This window comes from Zonotrichia leucophrys, chromosome 4A, assembly GCF_028769735.1.
Source record: "Zonotrichia leucophrys gambelii isolate GWCS_2022_RI chromosome 4A, RI_Zleu_2.0, whole genome shotgun sequence".
Lineage (NCBI taxonomy): Eukaryota > Metazoa > Chordata > Aves > Passeriformes > Passerellidae > Zonotrichia > Zonotrichia leucophrys.
Window position 1 is genome coordinate 19,141,431 of NC_088174.1, and position 26,933 is coordinate 19,168,363.

At 49.9% G+C, this 26,933-nt stretch overlaps 1 protein-coding gene across 5 annotated transcripts in view; it reads left to right on the plus strand.

Annotated features, from left to right (window-relative positions):
* Positions 1 to 26,933, plus strand: part of FGF13 (fibroblast growth factor 13) — a 182,788-nt gene that overhangs the window by 116,143 nt on the left and 39,712 nt on the right. The window contains exon 1 of one of the 5 annotated variants that reach the window (XM_064712767.1): positions 25,008 to 25,673. The exons of the other annotated variants lie outside the window; for them this stretch is intronic. Within the exon in view, the coding sequence (XP_064568837.1) occupies positions 25,487 to 25,673 (187 nt within the window). The 5' untranslated portion in view covers positions 25,008 to 25,486. Of the gene's footprint in view, positions 1 to 25,007; positions 25,674 to 26,933 lie in introns of those variants that run through there. 5 annotated transcript variants of the gene reach the window in all.

Genomic DNA, 26,933 nt, shown 5'->3' on the forward strand with positions numbered 1-26,933 from the left:
GCCGAGGGTGGTTTTACAGGGTGTGCTCTGGTGAAATCTTGGTGCTGTTGTTCCTCTGGCTCAACAGGCTGGGGACACTTCACTCACCCAGCCCCATTCACATTCACTGCTCTGGAGCATCCATCTCCCTGCTCCTCCTGGACCCTTCAGGCCCATGAAAAAGCTGCAAATCAACCCTCACCTTTTTTCATTGACTAGCTTTTTAAAGCAAATTTATTTTAAAATTAATGTAATCAAAAAGAGAGTTTAAATAACTGAATATTCAGCTAAAGTCTCCTTCAACAGATTTGAGTGCAAGACTGAAAATGAACTGTTATCTTTTCAGCTATACTTACAGAATGCAGATTTGAATTGCAAAAAAGGCATTAAAATAGCTTGTGCAATTTAGAACAGACTGAGTCAAACTGACAAAGCAGAAAATAACACGAACTAGAGATGCACTTGTGTGCTATATCATGTTAATGATTCTGTTTTCTAAACCAGAAACAGCTCAATAATATATGTTGTTTCCAAACAAATGTATGTTTTATTAAAATAAATTAAAATAGAGAAAAATACAGCAGTGTGGGATGGGAAGGAAAACAATTATTCAGGAAGATTAGGCTTGCTATACATCAGGGGGTTTTGGCATGACCCGCTGTGAATTTGTGACTGTTTGTAAAGATTTTATCTGCAGATTTTCCATCGGCCCTCAGTCCTTTGGTATGGCAGACCACGAGCTTTGTGTGGCAGAGATACAGCCAGGAGGAAGTGTCCCAGTGTTGGACAGAGGTACTTGCTCAAAAACCACTCTGGAGATCGCTGGTCTGACCTTGGAGATGCAGGAGGACAGCAGCAGCAGAATGGGCAGAACTGGGGATTTGCTGTGGGCTCGGTGTGAGAGCCAAAGCCTTTGTGTTTGGGATGGGTGTGCTGGGTGCTGTGGGTAACTGGCAGCAGCAGGGAGAGCCCTGCTGGGCACCAGGGGAGGTGTGGGCACTGTGAGGGGCTCTGTGCCAGCACAGCCTGGGCTCTGTGATGGGCTGAGGGGCTCTGTGATGGGCTCTGTGATGGATTCTGTGAGGGGCTCTGCAGAGCCAGGCTGTGGCTGCATTCCTGGGGGTCACCCAGGCGAGCTGTGGGCACTGTGAGGGGCTCTGTGCCAACACAGCCTGGGCTCTGTGATGGATTCTGTGAGGGGCTCTGTGAGGGGCTCTGCAGAGCCAGGCTGTGGCTGCATTCCTGGCGTCACCCAGGCGAGCTGTGGGCACTGTGAGGGGCCCTGTGCCAACACAGCCTGGGCTCTGTGATGGGCACTGTGAGCGGCTCTGTGAGGGGCTCTGCAGAGCCAGGCTGTTGCTGCATTCCTGGGGGACAGGACACAGTCAGGGGTTTGGTGCTCCTGGCCCCTGCAGGTGCTGCTCAGGGTCACTCTGCCCGTGTGGCCCGGTGAGGGATTGCCTTGGCAGCTGATCTCCATGTGCTGGGGCACACAGGATGCTGCCTGGCTCTGTGATGTGATCATTCCTTACATCTGCATTTTGCTGTGCATGATCCGCCTGGGAGTGCTGCATGCCCAGAGAGCCCCCTCTGGCTAATCTGTCAGCTTCCCTTGACAGCTGTTAAACAAGGATTTATCAACATGACTCAAAGCTACCTTTCTGGCACTTTTAATATGTAGAATTTTCAATAAGGAAACTCTCTAGCTGCTTGCTGATGCAGCCCGTGCAGCACAGTCAAGCCAGATGTCCTGAGGAGGGTTTGATTCAGCATCTCCTGTGAGAGCAGAGCTGGGTCTGGGCTGAGCTGAGGAGCACATCCTGACATAGGCCATGCTTTGGGGCAGGATCCTTCCTGCCTGCAGCAGTGCTGCTGCCCTGGCCCAGGGGGGCAGAGGGGTTAACCTGGGGCTGCCTGAGGTTCTGTCCCTGTGCTCCTGGTGCTGGCAAACAAATGGGTCTGAGATCAGAAATGGTGATGGAGTTGCTAATTCAGTTCCTCTCAGACTCCAACTCTGGCGCTATATTTTAAGACTGTTCAATCTGAGGCTGGGCGTTGGTTTTCTAAACTTTGATGCAGAGTTCATTTTTTGCTGTAAACACACAGTTAAATATAGTGAATTTGAGCTGGGTCTTCTAGAAACTGAAGTTCACGTGGGGATAGCTGGAGATGTACTTGGGCTTCTGCTATCTGTGTCTCCATGGAAGTGCCAGTGATCAAAATATCTAGTTGTAGATTAATTGCAGCTAGCTTTTGGCAGGGATTCACATTCAGATGGTTTAGTATTTAAACCACTCTCATAGTATCAGATAGAGTTGGCAGAGAAAAGAAGAGGAGGTATCTAGTGAAAAATGCATATACTCTTCTTTTTAGTATTTAGGGTAAGTGGGCTTGCATTTTGACTTGGTGTAGTAATTTCTTTATTTTCTTGTTATTCTTGATAGAAATAAACCTTACAAAAAATTCCCTGATACATGGCTGTTGGATGCTATACTTGTCCTGTGCAGGTAGAAAAAGGTTGTGTTTGAAAATTCAAGTCCTGGTTGTTTTGAATATGGTTCTGGTGCTGAGGTGCAGGGCAGGTCAGAGCTGAGGGAAGAGCTCAGACCTGTTGTGTGTTCAGTGTTTGAAATAAGGGATAAACCTGTACTTCTGTTGTTAGCACCCAGCCAAGAGCCATCACAGCAAGTGCAGGTGGAGCCCTTTAGGTAATATTCAAGTTCTTACACATCTCTAAGCTGTTGTTTGGCTGAATTATCCCACCATTACCAGGTTTGTAGACAGAGACATGCCCTTTGCTGTGCTGCAGTTAAATCTGTGACCTGTGGTAAGTGCTGTGAGAAGAAAAGCTGAACCAAGAAAGTAACAGTAAATATGCATCATATATTCTTGCATAAATGTTATTGAAGCAGAGGAATTTGAGGTAAAAGCATGGTATCCAATTTATTTAAATTCAGAGGAAGCAACTCACTGCATTGCTCCTTATTTTCTCGGAACCTTGGATCTCAGCTGATGGGAGCTCATTACTGTGCCTTGACTCGTTTGTAAACTCAGCTCTGAGTTTTTCCCTTGGCTGTCCTGGACATGGTGATGGGGATGGAGTTACTCTGGCTATAAACCTCCATCTGTTGTGTCACAGGCAGTTACTGTGGGCAGGTCAGGCTTGCAGATACAAACCATGGCAGGCTTCAGACGTTTCCCTGCAGCTCCCTTGAGGAGGAGCCCTGTTGGCTGAGCAGCAGAACATCTTTTGGGTTGGTTATGACGACACATGGCAAGGCTGGCAATCCAATTCAGTGCTCAGGTTTGGGGAAGTCAACCAGCAGCAGGCAGAATATCCAGTGCAATGCTCAGTGTGTGCTCCTGGGAAATCCTGACAGGACTGGGAGAGCAGGAAATCTGCAATGAATGAGCGTGGTGCAAAAACCATTCTGGAATGTGATTGCTGAGCTGTGTCTGTGTGTTCTGAGCAGGAGAAAGGACACAGAGCTTTCCCCATCCCTGAGAGGCTGCAGGAGCATTGTCCCCCTGTTGCTGTGCCAAGGGCTGGGGAGCAGGGGCAGCTTTGTGGCTCTGGGTGCTGAGAGCTGAGCTGTGCCCAGCTCGGGGCAGGAGCAAGGGCTCCCTTTGCCATCCTCGTGGAGCTGCTTTGGCACTGCTGAGGAGGACCTGGCAGGCTGGCTGAGGGACACACCTGGGTAGCACCCAGAATTTCATTCTGGCTGAGGGACACACCTGGGTAGCACCCAGAATTTCATTCTGGCTGAGGGGATGTCACCATGCAAACGAAGCAGGGGCTCACCTGGAGCAGTAATTGCAGCTGTGTTGACTCCCTGACTATGGGCATGTTCATGCAAGTAAAACTCTTCATTTGTGTTTATTGTGTCATTTTGGGCACCTAGACAGAAGGCTGGATGAAACCAAAACATTTAATGACTTCCTCCTGATTTTGGTCAAATGTTAATTTGAGAAGAAGTCTTGGGGGAAAAGGCCTGTAAATTGAAACCTTTCATTCTGATTTACCCACTGAGTACCATTTGTAGCTGCTCAAAAAAAGAAAAAAAAAAGTAAAAAAAATCAACCTTTACAAAGAGCCAAATTTCACCCAAAATTAAATTAGCAGATACTTAAATTAGCCAAAATAAAAAAACGAAAGTGGATTGTTTTGCATTGAATTCTTCTGTCTGTGTTTTGAAATGTCTTATGAACTGGCCCATCACACCTCTGCCTCTCTGTGTGCTGCAAAGAGGCTAAAAAGAGGCAGGATACAGGGAAACTCAGCAAAACTGCAAACCAACCCCTTCCTCCTTCAGCTGAGAGAAGATAGGCATTTCTTCCAGAATTCATTATTGTGAGACTCCAGCAGGCAAAGGCAGAGCAGTGCAGAATGATCCAGGGCTTTGTCTCTTGTTATTTGTGTTTCCATCCACAATTTAAATCAGGTTACTGATGGCAGAAACAGTAATTTGTCAGTTTAATGCTAATTATCTGCTCGGAGCAGGATGTCTGCCTCCATCCCCTGGCAGATTCAGTTTGTGGACCTGATTGTGGCTCCTGGATGTTACCACATTACAAATATTGAAATGTTTGATGATGAAGATGATCATTTCATCCCTTCCAAGCCGAAATGTGCAATTTGAAAACAAATGCTTCCTTTTAGCTGGATGCCCAGAAGCTGGTGACAGCTGTGGGAGTATTTATTTTGTAAAACTTCCAGTGCTTCCCTTCCTTGCCGCCATTTGCTGAGTGAAACGAGCAGGTGACACTGGAGATGATGAAGCAGTTCTCCCCTCTGGCTCATCCCTGGGGCCACAGGATCCCCGTGTTAACAGTCTCTGTGTGCTGGCTGAACATTTCATTTTCCTTTGAGTGTACCAAGCAGGAGGTGCCTTGTCCTGTGTGTGCAGGAGTGGCACACGTGAGTGGCACCCACCTTCCTCAGCTGTGGCAGGTGGGGTTTGGCCCTCCCTGCAGGCTGGTGGTGCCAGGGCTGCGAGAGCAGCGGTGCAGTGGAAATCATGTGCTGGGATCAGGAGAGCGTTCCCTGCCCTGCAGGGCACTGGGATGTCACTGCAGCCCCTGCCCCTTGGACACAGGGCCTGGTGCCCTTCCCTCCGTGCACAGCCTGCTCCCACTGCCAGGGGGTCCTTGCAAATCAGGCTGAAACCTTGGGCCTTGCTGGGGTGCCTGGAGTTTTCCTGAGGGCAGGATCTCTGCTCGGGCTGGTGGCTGTGCTGCAGTGGGGCTGAGCAGATCCAGGGGGCCTGGGCTGTGTCCCAGCCCCAGAGCCCCACACAGACACAGCCTGGCTGCTCAGGTGTGTCCCAGCCCCACACAGACACAGCCTGGCTGCTCAGGTGTGTCCCAGCCCCACACAAACACAGCCTGGCTGCTCAGGTGTGTCCCAGCCCCACACAGCACCGCCGGGCTGCTCAGCTGTGTCCAGCCCCACACGACACAGCCTGGCTGCTCAGGTGTGTCCCAGCTCCACACAAACACAAGCCTGGCTGCTCAGGTGTGTCCCAGCCCCAACAGACACCGCCTGGCTGCTCAGCTGTGTCCCAGCCCACAGACACAGCTGGCTGCTCAGCTGTGTCCCAGCCCCACACAAACACAGCCTGGCTGCTCAGGTGTGTCCCAGCCCCACACAGACACAGCCTGGCTGCTCAGCTGTGTCCCAGCCCCACACAAACACAGCCTGGCTGCTCAGGTGTGTCCCAGCCCTACACAAACACAGCCTGGCTGCTCAGTGTGTCCCAGCCCTACAAAAACACAGCCTGGCTGCTCAGGTGTGTCCCAGCCCCACACAAACACAGCCTGGCTGCTCAGGTGTGTCCCAGCCCCACACAGACACAGCCTGGCTGCTCAGGTGTGTCCCAGCCCCACACAGACACAGCCTGGCTGCTCAGCTGTGTCCCAGCCCCACACAGACACAGCCTGGCTGCTCAGCTGTGTCCCAGCCCCACACAGACACAGCCTGGCTGCTCAGGTGTCCCAGCCCTACACAAACACAGCCTGGCTGCTCAGGTGTGTCCTCTTCGCAACTGGACATCCCTCTGGTCTCCTGACATTTGAATTCTCTTGGTCACATCTAAAATCCACAGATCTGCTGAGATAAATAATTGCTTTAGGAAATGGCTACTAATTGTTACAGTCATCAGTCTGGTTTTGCCAAGTCTGTTTAAGAAACGTTAAATGTCACACATCCCACAGATACAGGCTTGTCAGCTGTAGAGCACAGCAGAAATCTGTTCCCTTGTCACAGTGCACTGGCTCCAGTGTTTCTGTCCTACAGTGGAGCTGCAAAATTGCTGATGACTAAAGAGTGAGTCTTTAATTGCACTTGGCTATTTAAGCATTACAGATCTTAGCAGCCCTCCCTGAATTCTCTGGGTGTTTTTCTCATTTTATCCATCAGTGTAATTAACATTATTACTCTAAGATGCTCGTCCTAGTCCTGCTTTTTGAAACATGGATGCTGGTTTCAGTTGGGTGTTTTATCTGGTGGTTAGTCAGTGGCTTGCAGAGCAATAATCCCTGTGGGAAGGTTGTGTTTGTCACGTTTCCTGGAGGTTTAATTGCAGCCAGGATAAAAACAAACACTGGTGCTTCATAGATTGATTGCAAGAACACAGCAAAACATGGAGTAGAGCGTAAAAAAGACAGATGTTTTATCCCGTCTCTCAAGTTACCTTGGATAGCTGTGGCCTGGTTGTGAAAATCTCATCTCAGAGTGGCACAGGTGGGAAAGCAGAGGTGGTGTCCCCTTGGAGCAGCCCTGGCACATGGATCACCCTGTACAGGCTGCAGATGCCCCAGCTGGGGCTGCAGAGGGGTCCTGCGTGCCTGGGTGGGCCTGTCCCTGTCCCCTGGGTGTCCCTGTGGGTGTCCCTGTCCCTGTGGGTGTCCCTGTCCCTGTGGGTGTCCCTGTCAATGTCCCTGTCCCCATGGGCTGCAGCTCTCACAGCCTCGCGTGGCCACCATGGACAGTCCAGAGTGAGCCAGCCCTTCCTCCTCTATCCAGGATTTCTTCCCCTGTGGAGTTAAACAAAGCCTGGCTTTCCTGTAGGCACAGCCCGCTGCTAAAAACTTGGTAATAAGTATTTTGTGACATTCATTTATTAGAAGACTGTTAGATTGACATCACAAGAGCTAAATAGTAATCTGCCTTTCACCTTTATTTTCATCAGTTCTCTGGCTTAAAGTTGAAGAGAGTTGGGAAAACGTGTCAGCACTGTGTGTTGAGTCAAATATACGTAGGAAAGTGACTGATGCAGAAGCACAAGGAGCTGCAGAATGACTGGTTTAGAACTCCTGAGGGCATCTGGTGGTGCTTAACGTCCATCAATGGCCAGTTAACATTTCCCCCATTCACTTCTTGCTTCTGGGTACAGAGAAATGTGAGCAGTGTCACCTGAGTGAGCACTTTGCTCTAGTGACTGACAAAGATAAATCTCTTGCAGGTGCTGTGCTGGAGCTGGGGCAGGGTAACAATCCCATTAAAGTTCGGTGCTGTGCCACAGCCTTGGCTGAGCCTGCTCCCCCTGCAGCACTGCCCAGGTACAGCCCAGCCCTGCCCAGCTGTGGTGCCCAGGCTGGGCTGTCCCCTCTGGCTGCCCCTGTGCCCTGCTGCTGCTGGCACTGGGGAGCAGCACATCCTGGGGCCCCCTGCCCGTGGTTCCTGTGAGCCTGTGTGTGCCAGGCATTGCCCCAGGACCCAGAGCTCCGACTCCTGCTTCTGCCCATGCTGGGGGTTCCTGCAAGCCCACCAGTGTAAAAGCTAACTGCTTTAGAGGCTGAGAAGCCCTTTTGGATCTCTGGGGTCCCTGAAGCTGAGTGTGTGTGTGAATCTTCTCTCCATTGCTGCAGCTCAGGGCAGGGATGCTGCTGCCTGGCAGGACAGGGAGGAGGGCAGGGACCAGACTTTGCTGCTGCTGTGTGCTGTGGGTTCACTGCAGAGCACGGAAAACGTTCTTGGGGTTTCTTCTTGCTCCTTTTTCTGATGCTGCTGACTGAATGCTGGGATGCTGTTCACTAAAGCTGTGCTTCCAACTTTCCTTCCTGACTTTGCAGACAGAATTAAACAGGAGTAGGACTCCCTCTGATGCTGAGATGTGGAGTTAGAGCGCTCCCCACTATAATTGAGGATGTAGTTACACGGCTCCTTAATTAAAAAATTGTAATTAAATTAAATTACTTTTTTTTTAAACAACTGCTTTTTTGCACAGGAAGTGGAGGTGGGAGTGTTTAAATATACAGAGTCAGATTTGGAGTTTTTGTTGGGAGCCAGATGAACAGCACAGAACATTGCACTGAGTACAGGAGCCTGTGATGGATGCAACCAAAAATGGGATTGTTGGACAACCCTTTCTCCCTGATCTCCTCTGGGATGTGCTTGTTCTGGGGATGGAGAAAGGGCAGCTATTTCTGGGACCATCAACCACAGATGTTTTATGAGCTCGAGATCTGTCCAGCAGAATGGCCTGGCCTGTTTCCCTTAATATCAGTGTATACAGAGCCAGACTGGAAAGGGCAAATCTGTTTCTTAGAAAACTGGAATGTTCCAAAATTTGGTCCTATTCAGATGTGGAGCTATAATGCAAGACCACACAGTTCTTCAAGGGAATGAATCCTAAATCTGGTCACCTGGAGCCTGGTAGTCTGAAGATGAGGGTCAGGTGCTCAAAAGACTTTTTAAAAAGATAGGAAGTAGTGAAGAAAATTGATGCACCTGCTGATGATAGGACCACATTAATAGGTCACCCACCTTATGTTTCTCTGCCTAGGATTATTGTATTTACAGATTAGCAGAGTCCCGGAAAGCCCTCAACGTAATCACCTGCATTTTCCCTTTCAGTGCCTGTAGAGCTGCACAAACACCATCGTGCTAAAAGAGACAGAAATTATCCAGGTTAGGAACTCTCTGGGTTTTGTGAACTTATTTTTTCTCTGGCACAAGAAGAAGTACACATACAGTTATTGAGGAATTTCCTGATTTCAAAGGAATGCACAGTAGGAATAGCTGGAGAACAGTAGTGGTGATTTTGCAGAAACTCCACTGAGATTTCGGTGGTACAGGTGTGTCATTGAAAAAAAAATTATGGAATAGCCTCCTCTAGTGGCAAATGCTTTATTGAGATTTTTCTGAGTGCTTGAGTCGTGGGAGTGTTTTATCTAATGAGGAAAGTGGGCCAAAATAATGTCTGCAAAATAAGTGCTGATGGTTCTGTTGTCTGCTGGAGGTTTGTGCTTCTCCTTCTGGTGAACATCCTGGGCATCTCCTGGTAACAAGCACTGTCCTGTGTGCCCCGTGCCCCATGGGCAGCACGAGCCAGGGTGTGAGCACAGTGCTGGGTGGTGCATTCAGTGATTCAGTGACCAGGATCGAGGTCTGATGGATGGTACTGGCACATAAAACCCATTTACTCTGCCATGATCTTCACTCCCACTGCAGCATCTTGTCAGTGGAGTGGAACCTGGGGACAAAACCACTCCATTTTTGTGCTTAGATGAAACTTCGAGGCATTAACATCTGTGACTGGTGATGAGAGCCTGTCTTTTTCACAACTTTCTCAAAACTCTCTAATTTTATAGATCCCAACATTCTCTCAGTGGGGTTTTCAGTGGGGCTTTTCCAAAAGTGCTTCAGGGAGCTCAGTAAATGCGTGCCAGGGGAATGTAATGGGGTTTATGTTCCCAGTTAAGTGTTTCTGGGTTAGGGTTTCACACTGAGGAAATAGGAGTTACTTTTGGGTACTCCTGGTTTGGCAGCTTTGCTAAAATGCTCTGAACAGAATGTAAAATAAACATTCTGTTCCAAATAGAGTGCAATAGCTTCAGAAGTTGAGGCTTGGACCAATTCTGTCTTTCCTGCTTTATTTTTATGGCATACCAGCAGGACATTTCCAGCTACTTGCAGGCAGGTACCAAAGTGTCTCTTTTGCTTCTCTGTTTGTAATCTTGTGTCTGCCTGCAAGTCCTGATTTTGAATCTGAGCTTCTCTCGGGCTCAGGAGGTTTTCATAAATGTTATTAATTGCTGAGACCATTTCTGACATTTGGGAGTTTGCAGCTGTTTTGTTTCATAGGCTGAAATATCACAACTCAAAGTTGCCCTGTGTGTAGAAGTGTTGGTTTAGCTGCAGAACGCTTTTCAAGCATGAGCTGCACAGGTGCTGGCAGCTGCAGTGCTGCTCCCTGCGTCCTGCAGCCCCCACAGCCCTGAACTGCCAGTCCCTATTGTGATATATGATATAAAGCCATAAAGTGCTGCTCTCTGCCAGCTCGGGTTGTTCCACCAGGTGGCAGATGAGGCCAAGGAACGAAATTGCTGCACTGATTTCACTCAGCTTCCCTTTAGAAAGTAGAAACTGAAACATTCCCTGCATCAGAATATTAAATCGTTTCACTCATTAATGAGTTTCTCCCTGATTTTAGATTGCATGACAGGGTCATGCAAACAGGGCAAAAAGAGAGGGGAAAATGTATTTTCCCATGCAAATATATGATATTTTCACTATTCTGAAACACAAAATTATAGAATTGGATCAAGTCACTTTTCTTTGGAGCAGGAATTCATGTTTGTGAGTTGCTTTATGAAAGTCTGACGATGACTAACACAGCAGCAGTGTGTGCAGGGCAGCAGGCTGCAGAGCCCAAGGGCTGTTGTGTCTGTCTGGGCAGCAGTTCAGGGCTCTCTGCTCTCCTGCACGGTCTGTGTTCTCCTGGCAGGTTCCTGAGGCAGCTGCTGTTCAGTGTTGCAGGGGCTGCTGAGGCAGCAGTGCTGGGCTGCTCAGCCCGAGTTTGCTTTTGAGATCTTTGGTCGCAGCAGCAGCAGCAGCAGAAGTGGGGCCTGAGCAATTGGCCTCTTTGGAGATTTTGGTGTTGGATTCCAGGGAGTAAGGTCAAGCCTGATTGTTGATTTTTTCTGGACAAGATGTATTCAAAAGCACAGAGCAGGATTCTGTGAAATAGGATTGTCTGTGCAGGTCTCTGGCAGTGCTTGGCCCTGATTTCAGCCTGCATGATAATGCAAAATAATAATTGCATCATCGCTCAGATGCAAAAGAGACAGAGTTTCTGTCTTGTGGGAACACGCACAGAGGGTGGAGCACTGTGCTGATGTGTGGCTGTGCTCTCTGGGAGGAGAGTGCTTGGTAGCATTGGTAGCACAGGTTGCTGCACTGTTCCCAAAACAGCCAGCAAGGCAATGTGGGGGCATAAATCCCCCTGGGATCTGCCAAGTTACCTTTTCTGGCACATGATACTGTGCCAGATTGATCCAGTTTTGGATTCATTTTTGCCTTGAAGGGATGCTTTTGGAGGGCTAATATGAGCTTTTCTCTTTAGGTGGTTAGAAACAGTCTCTGGGGCAGCTTTTATAGAGCAGCTTTGGTACCCTGGCAGTCCCTGGGGCAGCTTTGGTACCCTGACAGTCTCTGGGGGCAGCTTTTATAGGGCAGCTTTGGTACCCTGGCAGTCTCTGGGGCAGCCTTGGTACCCTGACAGTCTCTGGGGGCAGTTCACAGCTAACAGCAGCTTGATTTTTATTGATACATTGGAGAAGAATAAGAAATGGCTGGTTTTATTGCAAACTCCACCTGTAGTCCTTTCACTGCAAAGTGTTTTTTTTAGGCTGACTCCCCCAGGCAGCTGATGCTGCAGCAGAGCTGGGTGGGAGCTGGGCTGAAGGCAGGCTCTCAGGGGAGCTGGGTTCCTTTGTGCCAAGTGGCTCCAGCCTGGGCTGAGGGACACAATGGGCATAAAGGGACCAGAACAAACCAGAGATCAGACAGGAGCTGCATTTTCCTCTCATTCATTATAAACAAGCCAGGTCAATATGCTGTGAGTAACTGGTTGGTGATAAGGATTAGCTGAACCAGGTTATGTTTTCAATATACAGCTTTAATTCTATTGTAAAACCTTGAAAATTATTCTGAACTGCTTAAACCATTTTTGGTGTAGGCTGAAGAGTACGGAATAATGACATTTTAATAAGATGCATGTCAGTTTTAGGGAGTGATCACCACAAGGTAATGTAGGTTTTGGGAATCTCCTGTTGCCAGTAGAAGAAGTACATTTATGAGGGATTAACCTTGTTTGTAATTGCCTGGCAGTGAGCAAAGCCACTCTGGGCTTTTGCCTGCCTGTCAGTAGCTGACACGGGTGACAGAAAACCTATTGACTCAAGGTCAGTCCTGGCATCAATAGAACTCAGCAGGCCATTAGAAATGGACTTGTCTACGTTCTTCCATGCGGCTTTTTTACTCCTTTGGTGAAAACAGTGCCATTTCCAAGTGGAGACATCTCAAAATCAACTTCATGGTTTTGCCCCAGTGCAGTTTTCCTTGTGAGGTACTGTTCATTTCTGGCAACGGTAATTAAGGATGTTTTTAATTGTACAGTGTAGTTGGATATCAGGGTTATTCACAGCTTGATCATGAGCAATTGTGGCATAAGAAACAGGGAATATTCTAAAATTGTGCAGTTCCCAGCATGGTATGTTTCTGCATACTTCGTGTTGTGAATTCCAAATATATAAGCAGTCATGTGTTAGTTAACACTAAAATACTGTTTTTTGTGTGTGTTAGTAAACACTAAATTACTGTTTTTGGAAAATTGCTTATTAGTAGTAAATTGGTGAGCCTCCCCTTTCAGGCCTAGATCAGCAGCACAGCCTCAGTGCTGCCATGTTAAGATGCTTGGGAGGCTTTGGCTGCCAGATCTCATTTTGGTACCCAAGGCCCAGCATCTGGGAGGGGTGTGAGCCACAGCCAGTCCCCCACAGTGCCAGGGGCAGTGCCAGTGCCAGTGAGAGGAGTTCAGGAGCTGCTGCTCCCCAGGGCAGCTGGTGCTGTGCCCTGGCACACAGGAGGGTGAGTGCAGGCTGTGGGTGAGCAAAGGGGCAGCAAGAGCCATGCTCAGGTGGGACCCTGGGGCACTCAGAGCCTTTGCAAACAGCTCTGGCACACAGGAGGGTGAGTGCAGGCTGTGGGTGAGCAAAGGGGCAGCAAGAGCCACGCTAAGGCTGGCCTGGGGCACCCAGAGCCTTTGCAAACAGCTCCTAGCACACAGGAGGGTGAGTGCAGGCTGTGGGTGAGCAAAGGGGCAGCAAGAGCCATGTCAGGCTGGCCTGGAAATGGGACCCTGGGGAACTCAGAGCCTTTGCAAACAGCTCCTCTCTGCTGCTTGGGTTTTATGGTTTCACAACGAACAAATCACACTTGGAGACAGCATTTGGCTTCAAAATCTGACTCTGCTTCTAAAGTGCCTAAATCTCATTATTTACATAATGTGTGAGCATGGCCTTACCTTACTGTACTGAGGAAAATGGGTTAAACAGGGGCTCAGCTCAGTTCAGCAGGAGAAAATTTAAATCCAGTCCTTGATGAACACAACTGAAGTATAACTATAGCCACATTTTGGAGCACACTGTTTGCAGTATTGTACATCTTTAGAAGCAAATCTCAGTGTTGTCCTCACATGTCAAAATTGCATTGGGAGTTGCAGGTTTGGTTGTTCCCAACTAGCATATTTGCAGTATTTTTCACTATATCCAAATGCCAAATGATGAACTCTCCTGAAAGGCAATGACAAAGCTTAGCAATTTCAAAAGGGAAATATTTCAGAATTGTTAGCAAATTTAATTCTTGCAAGTGTTTTTATGCTTATAACATGTGTGATACACCAGTAATTCAGCTTATTTAAAGTAGAAAGAAATGGTACATATTCAGCCTCGTGAATGTTGTTGTGCTATCCCTGTTGCAAATTGCCTTGCAGAAAGGGCATCAAATAAACCAAGCACCAGGCTCCTATGGCTGGCGTGGTGCTCTGCAGGATCCTGTTACAGCCTCTCTTTGTAATTCTAGGAGGCAGAAAACAAAATCTGACACTGAAAAATAATAAGTTTAAGTAAATCATGTAGGAGAAACGTACATTTATGTCCAAGAAGTGGTGAGACGTTGCCAGAACAATGCAGCTACATTATGAATCTTTAATGATTCTGAAAGTCATAATGGTCTGTCACTAATGCCCATTAATGATCTCTCTATACCACGAGTATGGGCTTGATGTTTCTGGCCAATGCCTTAGAGAATACTTTAAATGTGCCTTAAACTTTCTCTGATCTACTCCCTGTGTGTCTGCTCCAAATGTAGACTGCAATTGCCCGGGCAGGAGCAGCTGTAAGGCAGCATGGCTTTGGGGATAAGAAAGTCTTATTCAGGTAAGATGTATTTAAGCAATGTTTTTTTACAGAAAAAAAAAATGAGAAGGTATTTACTGGCAACTAATCCTCTGTAGAGGTTATAAACCATATAGAGAAATCAGAGGTTAATATTTCTTTAATACTAAGAATGTGTGGTTGTTCTTAGACTTCATGAGTTTTCTTTGGTAACTTAAAAAATGTCATTTAAGAAGGAAAAGGCAGGTGTTACTGTTCATTCCTACTGACTGGGACTGTAAATAGACTGAATATGCTGCTGAGCTGGCAAATTTGTCCAAATAAATATGTGTTTCACATGTCACACAGGTTGATTTTAAACATCTGTGCCACGTATTTAGTTAATTTTGTACCCAAGCTTTTGTCAGGTATAAGAATTGCTTTAGAGAAAAAACAAATAATTCCATTTCTTTTCTAATTGCCTTTCATCAGAGTACTGTGCTTAACCTTAACTGAAGGCAATCTTATCATGTTGTTAATAACATAAAAACATTTTCAATAGAAAACCTTCCTAATTTCTCTATTCTTTTGTCCATGCTTTAGCTGAAGGCTTATGATGGTGTAATTTGGTTTTCTTCAATAATGAAAAAGTGTGTTCTCTGCATGGGGTATGTGAAATGATCAGATTACTCTAAGAACCAACGCCCTGTGGCTAGAATGGAAGTGCAAATCCAGGGGCTTTTGGAAAATACCCCAATATCAAACAATAATCTGATCAGCAGCGTGTACAGAGCATTCAGCATTGACTGTGAGCCTTAGATATTAGCTGGGCTGTGTGTCATTCTGTATTAGAAATAACACACTAATCATCAACTTCTATGAATTGTGTGGCATCCATTTTTCTTTTTCTCTTTAAGATTAATATAGCAAATCTGAGTGTAGTAAAGTGTGCCGTGCCAAGTGTGCACTCTGCGTTGGTTTTGGCATGTAGCAGGTATGATCATACGGATATTAATTGTTATTAACTGCTAATGCCTCTCTGTGCTGCAGCAGCAGGAAGGGCTGTGGCTGGGGCGCTCAGGATGGAGGGGGTGTGCAGCAGTCGGGAGCCTTTGCTGTGGGTTAGGTTTGGGGTGTCATTGTAGGGCCCCAGTGCGAAGCTGGCACGGACCGTGCTGTGGGGACATGTCCATGGTGTGGGGACATGTCCATGGTGTGGGGATGTGTCACCGTGGTGTGCGGTTGTGACTGTGCTGTGGGGATCTGTCACTATGTGTGGGGACATGTCCATGGTGTGGGGATGTGTCACCGTGGTGTGCGGTTGTGACCGTGCTGTGGGGATTGTCACTGTGCTGTGGGGACATGGTGTGGGGATGTGTCACCGTGGTGTGGGGACATGCCCATGGTGTGGTGCCCGAGCTGGGAGCTGCTCGGGGCCGCAGCGGGTGGGATGAGAGATCCGGGGTGCGAGATGGAGGATGAGGGGTGCGGGATGGGAGATCCGGGATGAGGGATGAGGGGTGCGGGATGGGAGATCCGGGATGAGGGCTGCGGGCTGGGCACGGAGCGGCCGCCCCGGCCGGGCAGCACCACGGACAGCGCCGGGTTCCTGCCAGCGGAGCTGTTCAGGAGCGCTCGGGGCGCTGCCCTGTGCCGGTGCCCTGTGCCGGTGCCCTGGTACACTCTGGAATGCCCTGTGCCGGTGCCCGGGGTGCCCTGTGCCGGTGCCCTGGTACACTCTGGAATGCCCTGTGCCGGTGCCCTGTGCCGGTGCCCTGGTACACTCTGGAATGCCCTGTGCCGGTGCCCGGCTGCCCTGGGACGCCGCTGGCTGCAGGGTGCCCCTTGCCCGCTCCTGCCGGGCCCGCAGGTGCCGAGGGCGAGGCCCGGCTCCGGCCCCGTGCAGAGCTGCCAGGCCAGCCGGGGTTTGCTGTGCTCCCGGGCAGCACCCGCCGAGCCCGGAGTGACGGCGAGGAGGGAGCCTTGCCGGGCACTTACCCGCGCTGACTGCAGGTGTCCCTCTTGGTTCTCATTTTCGTCATTTCATTCCTTTCCAGTACTTTCAGTACTGGAAATCTGTTCCATTTGTTTGGTTTGTAGCTGTTTACAAATTCATGTTTTACTGCTTACTTCCTGTACAGGAAACTCTATATTTTGCTGAAAGCTTCCTGAAAAGACTGCGCATCTGAAAATTTTAAGTGGGCTAAAATTTATGGCAGTAAAGGTTTAAAAATATAGTCACTGAGTAAGATGTTTCATATCTTGCAGAATTGGGGAAAAATAAGAAAGGACTGAGGGAGGTGAAAGTTTCTCCCATCATTGACAGCTCCCCTCTGATTCCCTAGTGTTTGTGCATCTCAGCCTTTTTGTAACATTTTGGGTTTGTTCATATTTGTGAATCAGGAAGAAAAAAGTCAGAAAAAATGTCTATATTTGTGTCTGTATGAATATATGCCCAGAGAACTTCTTACAATCCAGCAGGCTTACTTCTGTGCTTGACAATCTCAGTCTGCTCCTTGTCCCTTCCCAGCCAAAGCTCCCAAGCCTTGGAATGTTGTAGATAAAGCTAAACTAAACTTATTTGTTTGTAAACAAGATTAAGTTGACCTCAGCTGAAGGGTAAGGACATGGAGATACTGGTGTGTTTGTGACTACTTCTCATCGGAAGCATGTTGTAGTTTTTAGTGAAACAAGGAAAGAAGATCTGATCTGAAGAGGTAGAGAAGGAGAGTGATAAACAAGGGGCTGGGGGCTGAAGGGAGAGGACAGAAATCCTGGATTTACCATCACCTGTGTAACAGTGTGTCTGTCTGCTGGGAATTGGATTAAAATCGTGGTATTATCTTTGTGGCTACTTGTGCAGCTCAGTCTGCTCCTTTTGTGGTGGGTTTGGGTAGAATTGTGCCACGGGTGGGACAGTTACCCAGTCTGTACAAGGAAATGTGGCCCTGCTGGAGCTCAGCTGGACCTAAGCAAGGAATAACAGTGCTGAGCTCGGCCAGCTTCCTGTCTCTTCCTCTGATTCCTGAGCAATGTTTCTCTGCATAGCAACAGAACCTTTTTGAGCTTTCTGATGAGGTCTGAGTCCCCAGAAATGTTCCCAGCCTCTAATGCGAATATTGGGAGCAGCAGCAGATGTTCTGCCATTAGCTTCCTTCTCTGAATTGACTTCTCTGAATTTCTTTTAATTTGCTTCTGTGAAATTTGCATACACATTTTTCCTAGTCTCCAGACCTATTTAAATCCCTCAGAGCAGATGCTGGCTTGTGGTTCATGTTCCTGTTTGCTGGCCAATATTTTTCTTGGTGTTGCTTGTGAAAACAGTGCATCTCACCTATGACAATGAATTCTCTTCTGTTTACTCATGATGCACTGTACTTTTCAATTCAAAATCCCAGTGTGATTTCTAGATGTCACCTTTGTTCTGCTCTCGCCAGCAGCAGCTCCTGTCATGAGGCTGATTTCTGCAGGGCCATTTGGGTGTGGGAAGTGTGACTGAGCTGCTGCCTGGGCTGGATTTTTGTTCCCATGTGTGAGAGAGCACTGCCAGAAGCAAGAGCCTGAGCTGCGCTGACCTTCATTAAGGGTTCACTTAATTTTGGTGGGGGTGAATATTACTTATCATAATGATGCATGAGGTACAGCGTGAATCACTCTGCAACAAGTTCAGTAAAGCAGAGGTCATGTTTTCCTTCATAAAGCTGGGAAAACAGTGGTGTTCTTTGTAGGGAATGAATTGCCATCTGGAGTTGCCTTTCTCTCTACTTTTTTGGGTATTCAGCCCAGATACCTGGTCAGATGAGCTTAGATAAACCTCCTTTTTCCATCACTTCAGTCAGATATGTCTTGTTACACCTCTGTTCATACCGTGATTATTACCTGGTGAACAGAGACCCAAAGGAAGCTTGGGCTCATGGCTCTTTTCCTGATCCTCAAGGACAGACCTTCCTTCTGCTTACAGAGACTGAGACCAGCCTTCTGTTTGGGTAAACTGGTTCCACTTCCACACTTCCAGAAGCATCATTGACTGGTGCAGGGTTTAAGTCCAGTCCCTGGAGAGCTCTGCTTCCATCCAAGACACAATCCTTCTTCCTCAAAGTCCCTTTCATTTGTGACCAGCTCTGCTCACCTTCTCATTTGTCTGTGTGAATGTGGTGCCATGATCTTGGCATTTGGGTAAAAGTCACAGCAAACCAGTGCCAGGCTCTTCTGAGCCCCGTGTGGGTGATTTGTTTGCATTGTTAGGAAGCAGCTGAGCCTTGCATCGTTAACACAGCAGTGGGAGTTGCCAGGTGTGGCATCCATCACAGGATCACAGTGGGCTGGGCTCTGGGGTTGAGGGGAGCCAAGCAGTGGGGCAGAAGCTCGTTCTGAGCAAAGCAGGGAGCATGACTGTGAGAAGCTGGTGAAATGCTTGCATGCAGGGGGAAGGAGAGAACTCTCAGCGGCTCCACCTCACCGGGGACCCACTGAGTCTGTTTTTGTCAAGCTGTTGACAAAGGATGAACCATCAGATCTGTGAAAAGGTGGGAAAAGATCTTATTTGAGTAATGTGGCAATTTCCAGGCAACTTGCCTTGGCTCTGTGAAGGACTATTTGCAGTGTTCTGTCATGTGTAAAGTGGCCTTATGTTAAGTTGGACAGTGGCACACAGCCCACACTTCTGGTGTGTCCCATGCTGAGATGTAAATGATTCAGGGCCGATAGGCTGTCATTTACACTGATGTTTCCAAGAGCCACCGTGCTGGGAGGTGAGTGAGCAGATCCCTCTGTGCATACTGATGTGGGAGTGTTGCTGGGCTGTGTGGTGGGCAGAGAAGTGACTTGGGCACTGCTCAGGTTCCTGGCTCAGCTCGGGCCCCCCGGGCACTGGAATAACACGTTCCCATTTCAGGAGCCTGCAGAGCTGGGGGAGTTGATCCCCTGTGTTTGTTCTGTGACCTTTCCCAGCTGATTGGCACTGATCTTTTATGCCCCGGATAGATGAGCTTTTGTGGTTGACATTTTGGGATGACTGAATATGAATTAGCCTAGGCAAAAATATTTCTATTTTTCTATCTTCAAACAATGCCCTCCTTTTCCAAAAATGGCTGCACTACCAGGTCAGATCAAATCCAGTTTCTACTGCTATAGTATAAAGGAATTGGAATTCACAGCTGGGAAAAGGCAGAACTGGGTTTTCTCTCGTTAGTATTTTCTGTAAGAATCTGAGAGGAAACTGGTGTTCTTTATGTGCGGTGTCGTGGCCATCCTGAACATTTAGCAGGTCATGTAAGTCATGAAAAAGAGACCCGAATTCTTGTCAGTCACAAGACCTTGTCCTGGCAAACCTGAGTAGGTATGAGAAGAGAATGGGCTTAGACTATGAGAACCTTTTGTGATACATCAGCTACGCAGTTACTTTTCCAATATCTCAGTAGTCCTAGTGAGATGGCTCACGTGTTGAAGTCAGGGTTGTGTTTCTGTGCTTTGCTGGATGGGTGCCAGTTTTGGCACATCCAGTCCTGTGCACCAGTTGTGCTGGGTTCTCTTCTGGTGTTGGGACTCCTGATTCTGTACCCTGAGAAGATAAAAATGAGCCAGTCACCTCATCCTTTGAGGAAGAAGTGAGCTTTTAGATAAAGTGGGTCTAGGTGCCATGTCTACCCTGGTGTCACAGGAATCTGTTTTGATTTTTTTCCTGTTTCTGAGCAAGGCTGCCCAGTGCACTTCTGCAAAAAACCATGGCACAGACACACAGTCAGGAACATCCGCATCACTATTTACAAGTCCCTTACGCTGTCAACGTAAAAATACTTGTGTTTGCAGCTGCCTATTGTAGCCATTCTTTACCGTTAATTTTCTGGTTGGTCTGTTACTAAAATGCCAAGTTTGAGCTCTTGGGCTGGAGCTGCTTGGAAGCTGAGCTTCCACTAACACCATTTTTCATCTTGCCCCTGCAATAAAGCCCAGGCTGGTGTTCTTGGAGCCCTGTCTGGTAGAGCCCAAGCTCTGGGGGCGCTGAGGAGCCAGCGCAGCGTGCTCAGCCCTGCTGTGCTGCAGGCTGTGTCCAGCCTGGGGCTGGCTGCGGAGCAGAGGCTGAGTCATGTCCATGGGATATTTCACACAGGAGTTCAGTGATGCAGGACTGGGCTCTGAGCAGCTCTGCTTCCTGGTGAATAGTAATTCTGTTTACTTAGGAGAGCAAAAACCGCCGGGGCCTCAGTGCTGCTGTGTCATCCATCCCTGACTGGAGAAAGTCTTGTTTGTCTCATCCTGAAAAGGAATGAGATTCTGGTGGTGCTTTTCAGAAAATAATGCTCTACTTTTGGGGAGTGTAGGCAGTGGAAATAGTCCATAGGTTTGATGTTTGAAGCTTTTTTTCCTGCTTTTTCTGTGACAGCAAGAACAAAAGAGCCTCAGGAGGGACTCCTGACACCCAATGGCAGGCTGATTTTTTTATTTTGTCACACCAAAGCAGCTTCAAGCTTGTAACTGTAGAGGAGTGGTTTGGGGTTTAAGATGGACTGAGTGAGGCTTGGAGCTGGCTTGGGATTTTTTTCTTCTGGTCTGATTTTGATGCGGCATTTGTTCTGCCTAAACACTATTAGTTTATATGAGGCCTACTATAAGTCTTTTACTACTTTCTATATAGGGGAACAGGAAATAACTGAGAATGCAGTTTACTCTGAGGATGGGATCTTTTCAGCCAAGGTGCTGGAAATCAGTTCCTACTTTATGGCAGCATGTCATGAGAATTGCTGATGCTTCACAGGACACAGAGGAGTGTGGGTCCCCTGGAGAGTTGTGGGCAGTGAGGAGCTCGGGGGGAAGGAATTCTCTGCTCTGGGCTGCCCTGGACCATGGACAAACTGCACGATGGGCTCTGTCCTTGCAGCTGCTTCCATGGCAGTCAGCTCTGCAGCTGGCTTGGTATTGTTCACCTGGTCTCAGATTTTGTTCTGCTCAGCATGACAGGACCAACTGTAAATCTTTTGTGCTCGGGATAGATTCAGACTCAGAGCAATCATCAGTGGTCTGGGACCTGCCACAGCACAGACGATTCAGGGAGGAGGAAGGGAAAACCAGAACTTTGGCACTTTCCTCTGACTGGGTGAAAGAGCCAGCGCTGCTTGCGCTGTGGGCCAGTGATGGGGATTTGATGCCTTTCTGTGCAGGAGCCAGACAGCAAGGGCTGCCTGAAAACCATGCCCTGCCTCCGTCCAAGAGCCATTCCTGGCCTGGGTGCCAAATTGCACACTTTGCTTCTGCCCAATCCAGGCAACTTCAGAAGGTTCAGGCATATTTTAGTGATCAGAATCATGGAAAGAATAATCAGCAAACGCTCAACAGATGACTGGGAGGAAAAATTATGAATCAAAAGTGGGTGAGATCTTTGTCTGTTTCAAAACAGTGGAATTGCTTCTGGTCAGATGGCAGCTCCAGGGAGATGATGGCACTGTCTCTGACAGCAACTGGACAAGTCTGTCCCATGCTGGTTTCTCTTTGATTGAAATGACGCTGGCAATTAACCCCTTAGCTTTAAATGTGCCCCACTGCAATAATCATAAAGAGAGAGAATGTGTGCTCAAGGAGTGTCTGGTTGTCTTCCACGTTCAAAAAGTCACTTGGAATGTAATTTTATTTTATTTAGTGTGGTGGGGAGTGAGCAGCTCCTGCTTTTCAAAGAAAATAAAGCTGTTCCTTGAGATTTTTATATCTGGAACACTGAAGTAGTCCAAAGGCTGGTCCTGTACCAAAGACGTTTTCCCAACAAGATCTTCATTTTCATGTGCCATTTATAGTAAATGAAGACATGTTTGTAGGAGTACCGATAGATGAAGAGGTTGCTCATGCAAAAAAACTGGAGGACTGTTTTTGAAACTTAAATCTGATTATGCATATATGCTATTTTTGTTCCTCTCTTTAGTTATCTGTCAAGGAACATTTGTGCAAATGAATTTTCATTATGGATTTTAAGCATGCGGGCTGGAATGCTGGCAGAAAGATATCCCAAATACGGCTTTTATATATTGCTTTTCCCCGGGATTTTCAAGGTTAGCTGAATTCTGAGTTCTAGTTAGTCTGTGAAAACGCAATGTCTTGTGACCTTGTAGGACCGATCACAATGAGGCAGCTTCACTTTGATCTGAAGATCAAACACTGCTTTCCAAATTGGGAATATTTATAAACTAATGGGTGAGTCTCAGGAAAGAAAACAAGCCTCACTCATGACTGTATTGGAAATGGAAAGACGGCAAAATCTATAGTATGTTACCGGTGAGTTGAGTAGGATGAGTTATTGCTAATAATATCCAACTGGCTGTCTCTTGTGTTGGATTTCACATGTCTTATGTGGACTGGCAGATGAGGGTAGTGGTGGAACTTGTGAATTGCAGCTATTTTTACCCCACCGTTAAACTTAAATAAGAAATTAGGAGTGTTTGTTTAATATGCCTGTGTGCATGGGCTGCCTCATAAACAAACGCGTGAGTGTAGGTGTGTGTGTGTACACAGGCAGCTCCTGCAGCCAGGGGACAGCGGGTGGCACTGGGGCGCCAGGCTCAGCACAGCGGCCTGGGAGGGACACATGTCCCTCAGGGTGACACTGACAGCCTGCCAGGGTGGCCATGTACTGGCACAGGGCCTGGCCATGTACTGTCACAGGGCCTGGCACAAGGTAGCCATGTACTGGCACAGGGCCTGGCACAGGGTGGCCATGCACTGGCACAGGGCCTGGCACAGGTGCTACTGGCACGGGGGCCTGACTGGCACAGGGCTGGCCATGACTGTCACAGGGCCTGGCACAGGGTGGCCATGCACTGACACAGGGCCTGGCCATGCACTGGCACAGGGCCTGGCCCTGCACAGCGGTCACTGGGGCAGGGTTCATGGCTGAAGGAGAGTGAGGAGCTGCTGTGGCCGTTCCTAGCCGAGGGAAGGGCTGTGCAGCAATCCTGTGGAGCTGAGCTGTGGGGAGGTGGTGGGCAGCGTGGCGTTTGCTGCTCCTGCCAGGCCTTGTCCCAGGCGTGACCCTGGACACGGACGGGAGCACCTGCTTCTGCTGAGGGCACCTGGAGCACAAGAGGAAGGGCAAATCCCCTCAGCAGCAGGCTGAGTCTGGAAGCACGTTGGGAGCCTGGTGCTGTCCCAGCAGCCCAGCCATCCCTGGGGTCTCTGCAGCCCCTGGCCCCGGGCACAAGGGACACACATGGCTGCCAGCCGTGGGTGACAGCAGCCTGCTGCCATCTCAGTCCCCACAGGGACTCCTGCCTGAACCAGCTCTCAGAGACATCCCACCCTGCCTGTGAATCCCTCTGCCTCGGGACAAATTCTCTCAATAGTTGTTTGCCTCCGGGGCTGCAGATCTCTGCTTTATTTCCAGCCTGAACTGGCTTTGATTTAGGCTCCAGCTGCTGAAAGCATGCTGAAGAGCAGGGAGTGGGCTGCGGGGGCATCTCCAGGACCTCCCGCTCCCGGTGCCATGGGCAGGGGGCTGCGGGCTCGGTGCCCACGGCAGGGCGCTGACCCCAGGGTGCCCAGGCTGTGCCCGGCCTCACGGCACGGCCCGGCCTCATGGCCCCGGCCCCGGCCCGGCCTGCCGCCACCGCTGCTCGGCGTCAGCAAACCCGGCTGCAGGAGAGCCCGGCCGCGGGGCTCCGTGCGGGGACAGAGGGAAACGGGAGAACATGGCAACGGCAAGGAAATTGCTCTCTCTGAAGATTTCCTCGTCTGCTACCAAACTGCCGCTGAAGCAGGCGGTGGAAAGGAACGGCGAGAGACGCAAAAAGCCTCCAATAAATCCGTGATGCAGAGAGGGGACCCCCTGTAAGGATGAGGGAGAGGCAGGGGGCAGCTGTGGCTGGAGCTGCGCCCTGCCCCGGCCCGGCGCTGCTGCCAGCCAGGTGCGCTCGCTCGGGGCCGGCGGGGCTGTTTGCTCACCGCAGTCACGTCTGTTTGGGTGTCTGCGCCTGCCGGGAGGCGGCTCCGAGCGGCGCAGGCACCCCTCCCGTGGCATCCCTTCCCCTGGCACCCCTTCCCTAGTACCCCTCCCGTGGCATCCCTTCCCCTGGCACCCCTTCCCTAGTACCCCCTCCCGTGGCATCCCTTCCCCTGGCACCCCTTGCCCGAGTACCCCCTCCTGTGGCATCCCTTCCCCTGGTACCCCCTCCTCTAGTACCCTTCCCGTGGCATCCTTTCCCCTAGTACCCCCTCCCGTGGCATCCTTTGCCCTGGTACCCCTTCCCGAGTACCACCTCCGGTGGTATCCCTTCCCCTAGTACGCTCTCCCGTGGTACTCCCCGCACCCCCGCCCCTGGCACCCTCTCCCCCGGTACCCCCGCCCCGGTACCCCCTCCCCGCCGCAGCCCCCTCCCCGCCGCGGCCCCGCGGCCGCCCCGCAGTGCCGGGCAGAGCTCTCCGCTCTCTGCCGCGCCGGAGAGGAGCGGGAGGAGGAGGAGGAGGCACGGGCGGAGGAGGAGGGAGGTGGTGATAAGGGGTTTGCTGCGTCGCCTCATTTCTGTACCCAGCGCACGGCTCGTGGGGAGTGCGCGGTGCCCGCATCGCTGCCGGAGGGATCCTGCCGCCGCTGCTGCTGCTGCTCCTTCTGCTGCTGCTGCTGCTGCAGTCCCGGCTCGGGAGCTGCTTGTTTACCGGCTGGGAAGAGCTGCGGAGCGAGAGCCGAGCGTGCCGGGCAGGGGCGGCTGCGCTCACCTGCCAGGAGCGCAGCGGAAGAGGCTTCCCGAGGCGTCGGCACCCAGGGGCATCCGCGCCTCAGCCCAGTGCCTCCAGCACCGACTGCTTCGGGTCTCTTGTAAGCGAGAAGAGGAAAAAGGATCCAGAAACCCCCTGCAACTGGACAGCCCCTGCTGGAGTCTAACAGGTGTTTGCTGGGATTTGAATGGGGAGGGGACGGGTGGGAAGAAAAGTTAACTGCAGAAATCGGGGCTAGGAGAGATGCGATGATCTTGCACCAAGTGGATGTGCCATGGCTGCACGCAGATAGCGCGTCTGAAGAAGCTTGGAGGGATGTCTTGCGAGTGATCTGCGTGATCTCCGTAGAAACGCTCACCTCTGCCTGCAAACTTTCCCCTGCTCGAAGTTGGGAGCAATAAGAAAGCACCAGAAAGTGGAAAGGGGAAGATCCCAGAGGACGAAATCTCGAGCTAAACTGTTGCGTGCCGTGCCGGGGCTCTGGTGCTCGCCCCGCCGGTGTGTCCCGGGCCGCCGTGCGAGCGGCTGTGGGTGCCTCGGCCGGGCTGCCCGGCAGCGTCCCCGGCCTTGGGGACGGCCGAGCAGCATGCTGGCCGCGGCCGGGCGGCGACCCCCGCGTGCCTGAGCCCGCCGGGCAGCCGGGGCGGTGGCGGCCATGGCCGCAGCCATCGCCAGCTCCCTGATCCGCCAGAAGAGACAAGCCAGGGAGCGGGAGAAGTCCAATGCCTGTAAGTGTGTCAACAGCCCCAGCAAGAGCAAGGGAAGCTGCGACAAGAACAAGTTGAATGTGTTTTCCAGGGTCAAACTCTTTGGCTCCAAGAAAAGGCGAAGAAGGCGACCAGGTTGGCAAGGGTTCTGTCTTTGGGGGGTTGGTTGGTTGGTTTGATGCAATGGAAACTGGGATGTGTGTCAGGTGCGGGGAAAGGGGGAAAGGCGTTTCAGGGCTCGTACAATGGATGTGCAGGACCTGGGTACCCCTGGCAGTCCTTTGCCCTGTTGTGTTCATTTGGTTTCTTTGGGTAGCACACGCTGCTGTGTGTGCCTCACCTGCACACCTGTGTGCACCCAGGTAGCTGTAAGTCAGCTGTCCGTCCCTCTGTTACACACATGCAAACACATGGGTGTGTTTGTGGGGGAGATGCTAGCGGGGAAGTTCCCACACACACATCTCTCTCTTTAATATATAGTTGTATATTAAATAACTTCATGCTCTGGAGATCTGGTTTTGGTGTCCTGCTTCACAGAATGCCCGTGCCATGCTTTACCTGCTGATTGCAGACGAGGCTTTGTGCTTTTGCTGGCACCTTCCAGAGTTTTGCTTCAGCACCCTGTGCCTTTCTAGGAATGCCGTACCTGCAGCTGCCCTGTGCACACGAGGCTCTCTGGGTCACAGGTGCAAAAGGTCAGGTGTGAAGCCTGGGTCCCTGATCTGAGTGCATTGTTTTGGACGTGGGAGGAGCAAAACCCTCTGGCAATGCTGCCGTGGCTTTGCTGTGCTGGAGCATTGATGCTTGTGCCACTCCACCTGTCTGCCTTGCTCGCAGCTTGCCAGCACCTTTAGGATGGATTATGGCTAAAGAGCCAGAGTGAGGGGTGGAATAATTTCTGGTCAGAAAAGTTGGTAGATAAGAGTTGTGTGTCCATCAGGACTCTTATCAAAGTTGCTGATAAGATCTAATACACTTATGCAAACTGTGGTAAGCTTTTGCCTTCAGCCCCTGCTAAAATGAAGTGCAGTAGCAGAGCCCCAGTGCCTTTGGTTACAAAGACAAGGAGTCTTATCCAGACTCAGGGTGCTGGAAATGACACACTACATCTTCACAGTGTTTGTCTCTGAAAAGAATGAGATGTTGTGGAGCGAGCTGCAGGGCTGCATGAGCTCCTGACAAACGGAACTGTGTGAAATGACTACAATGCAGATGTCATTGGGATTCAGTGGGCGTAGACCTTTTTTGCAATTACTCCTGATGCTTTAGCCAGATATCTTGAATGGCACACTTGACAGCATATCCTGCTGTTGTGTACTTTTTGGTCTAGAATGATATGAAACCGTGTGAGATATCTCGCTTTGTAGCTGTGAATGTGAGGATGGTTATGGAAAA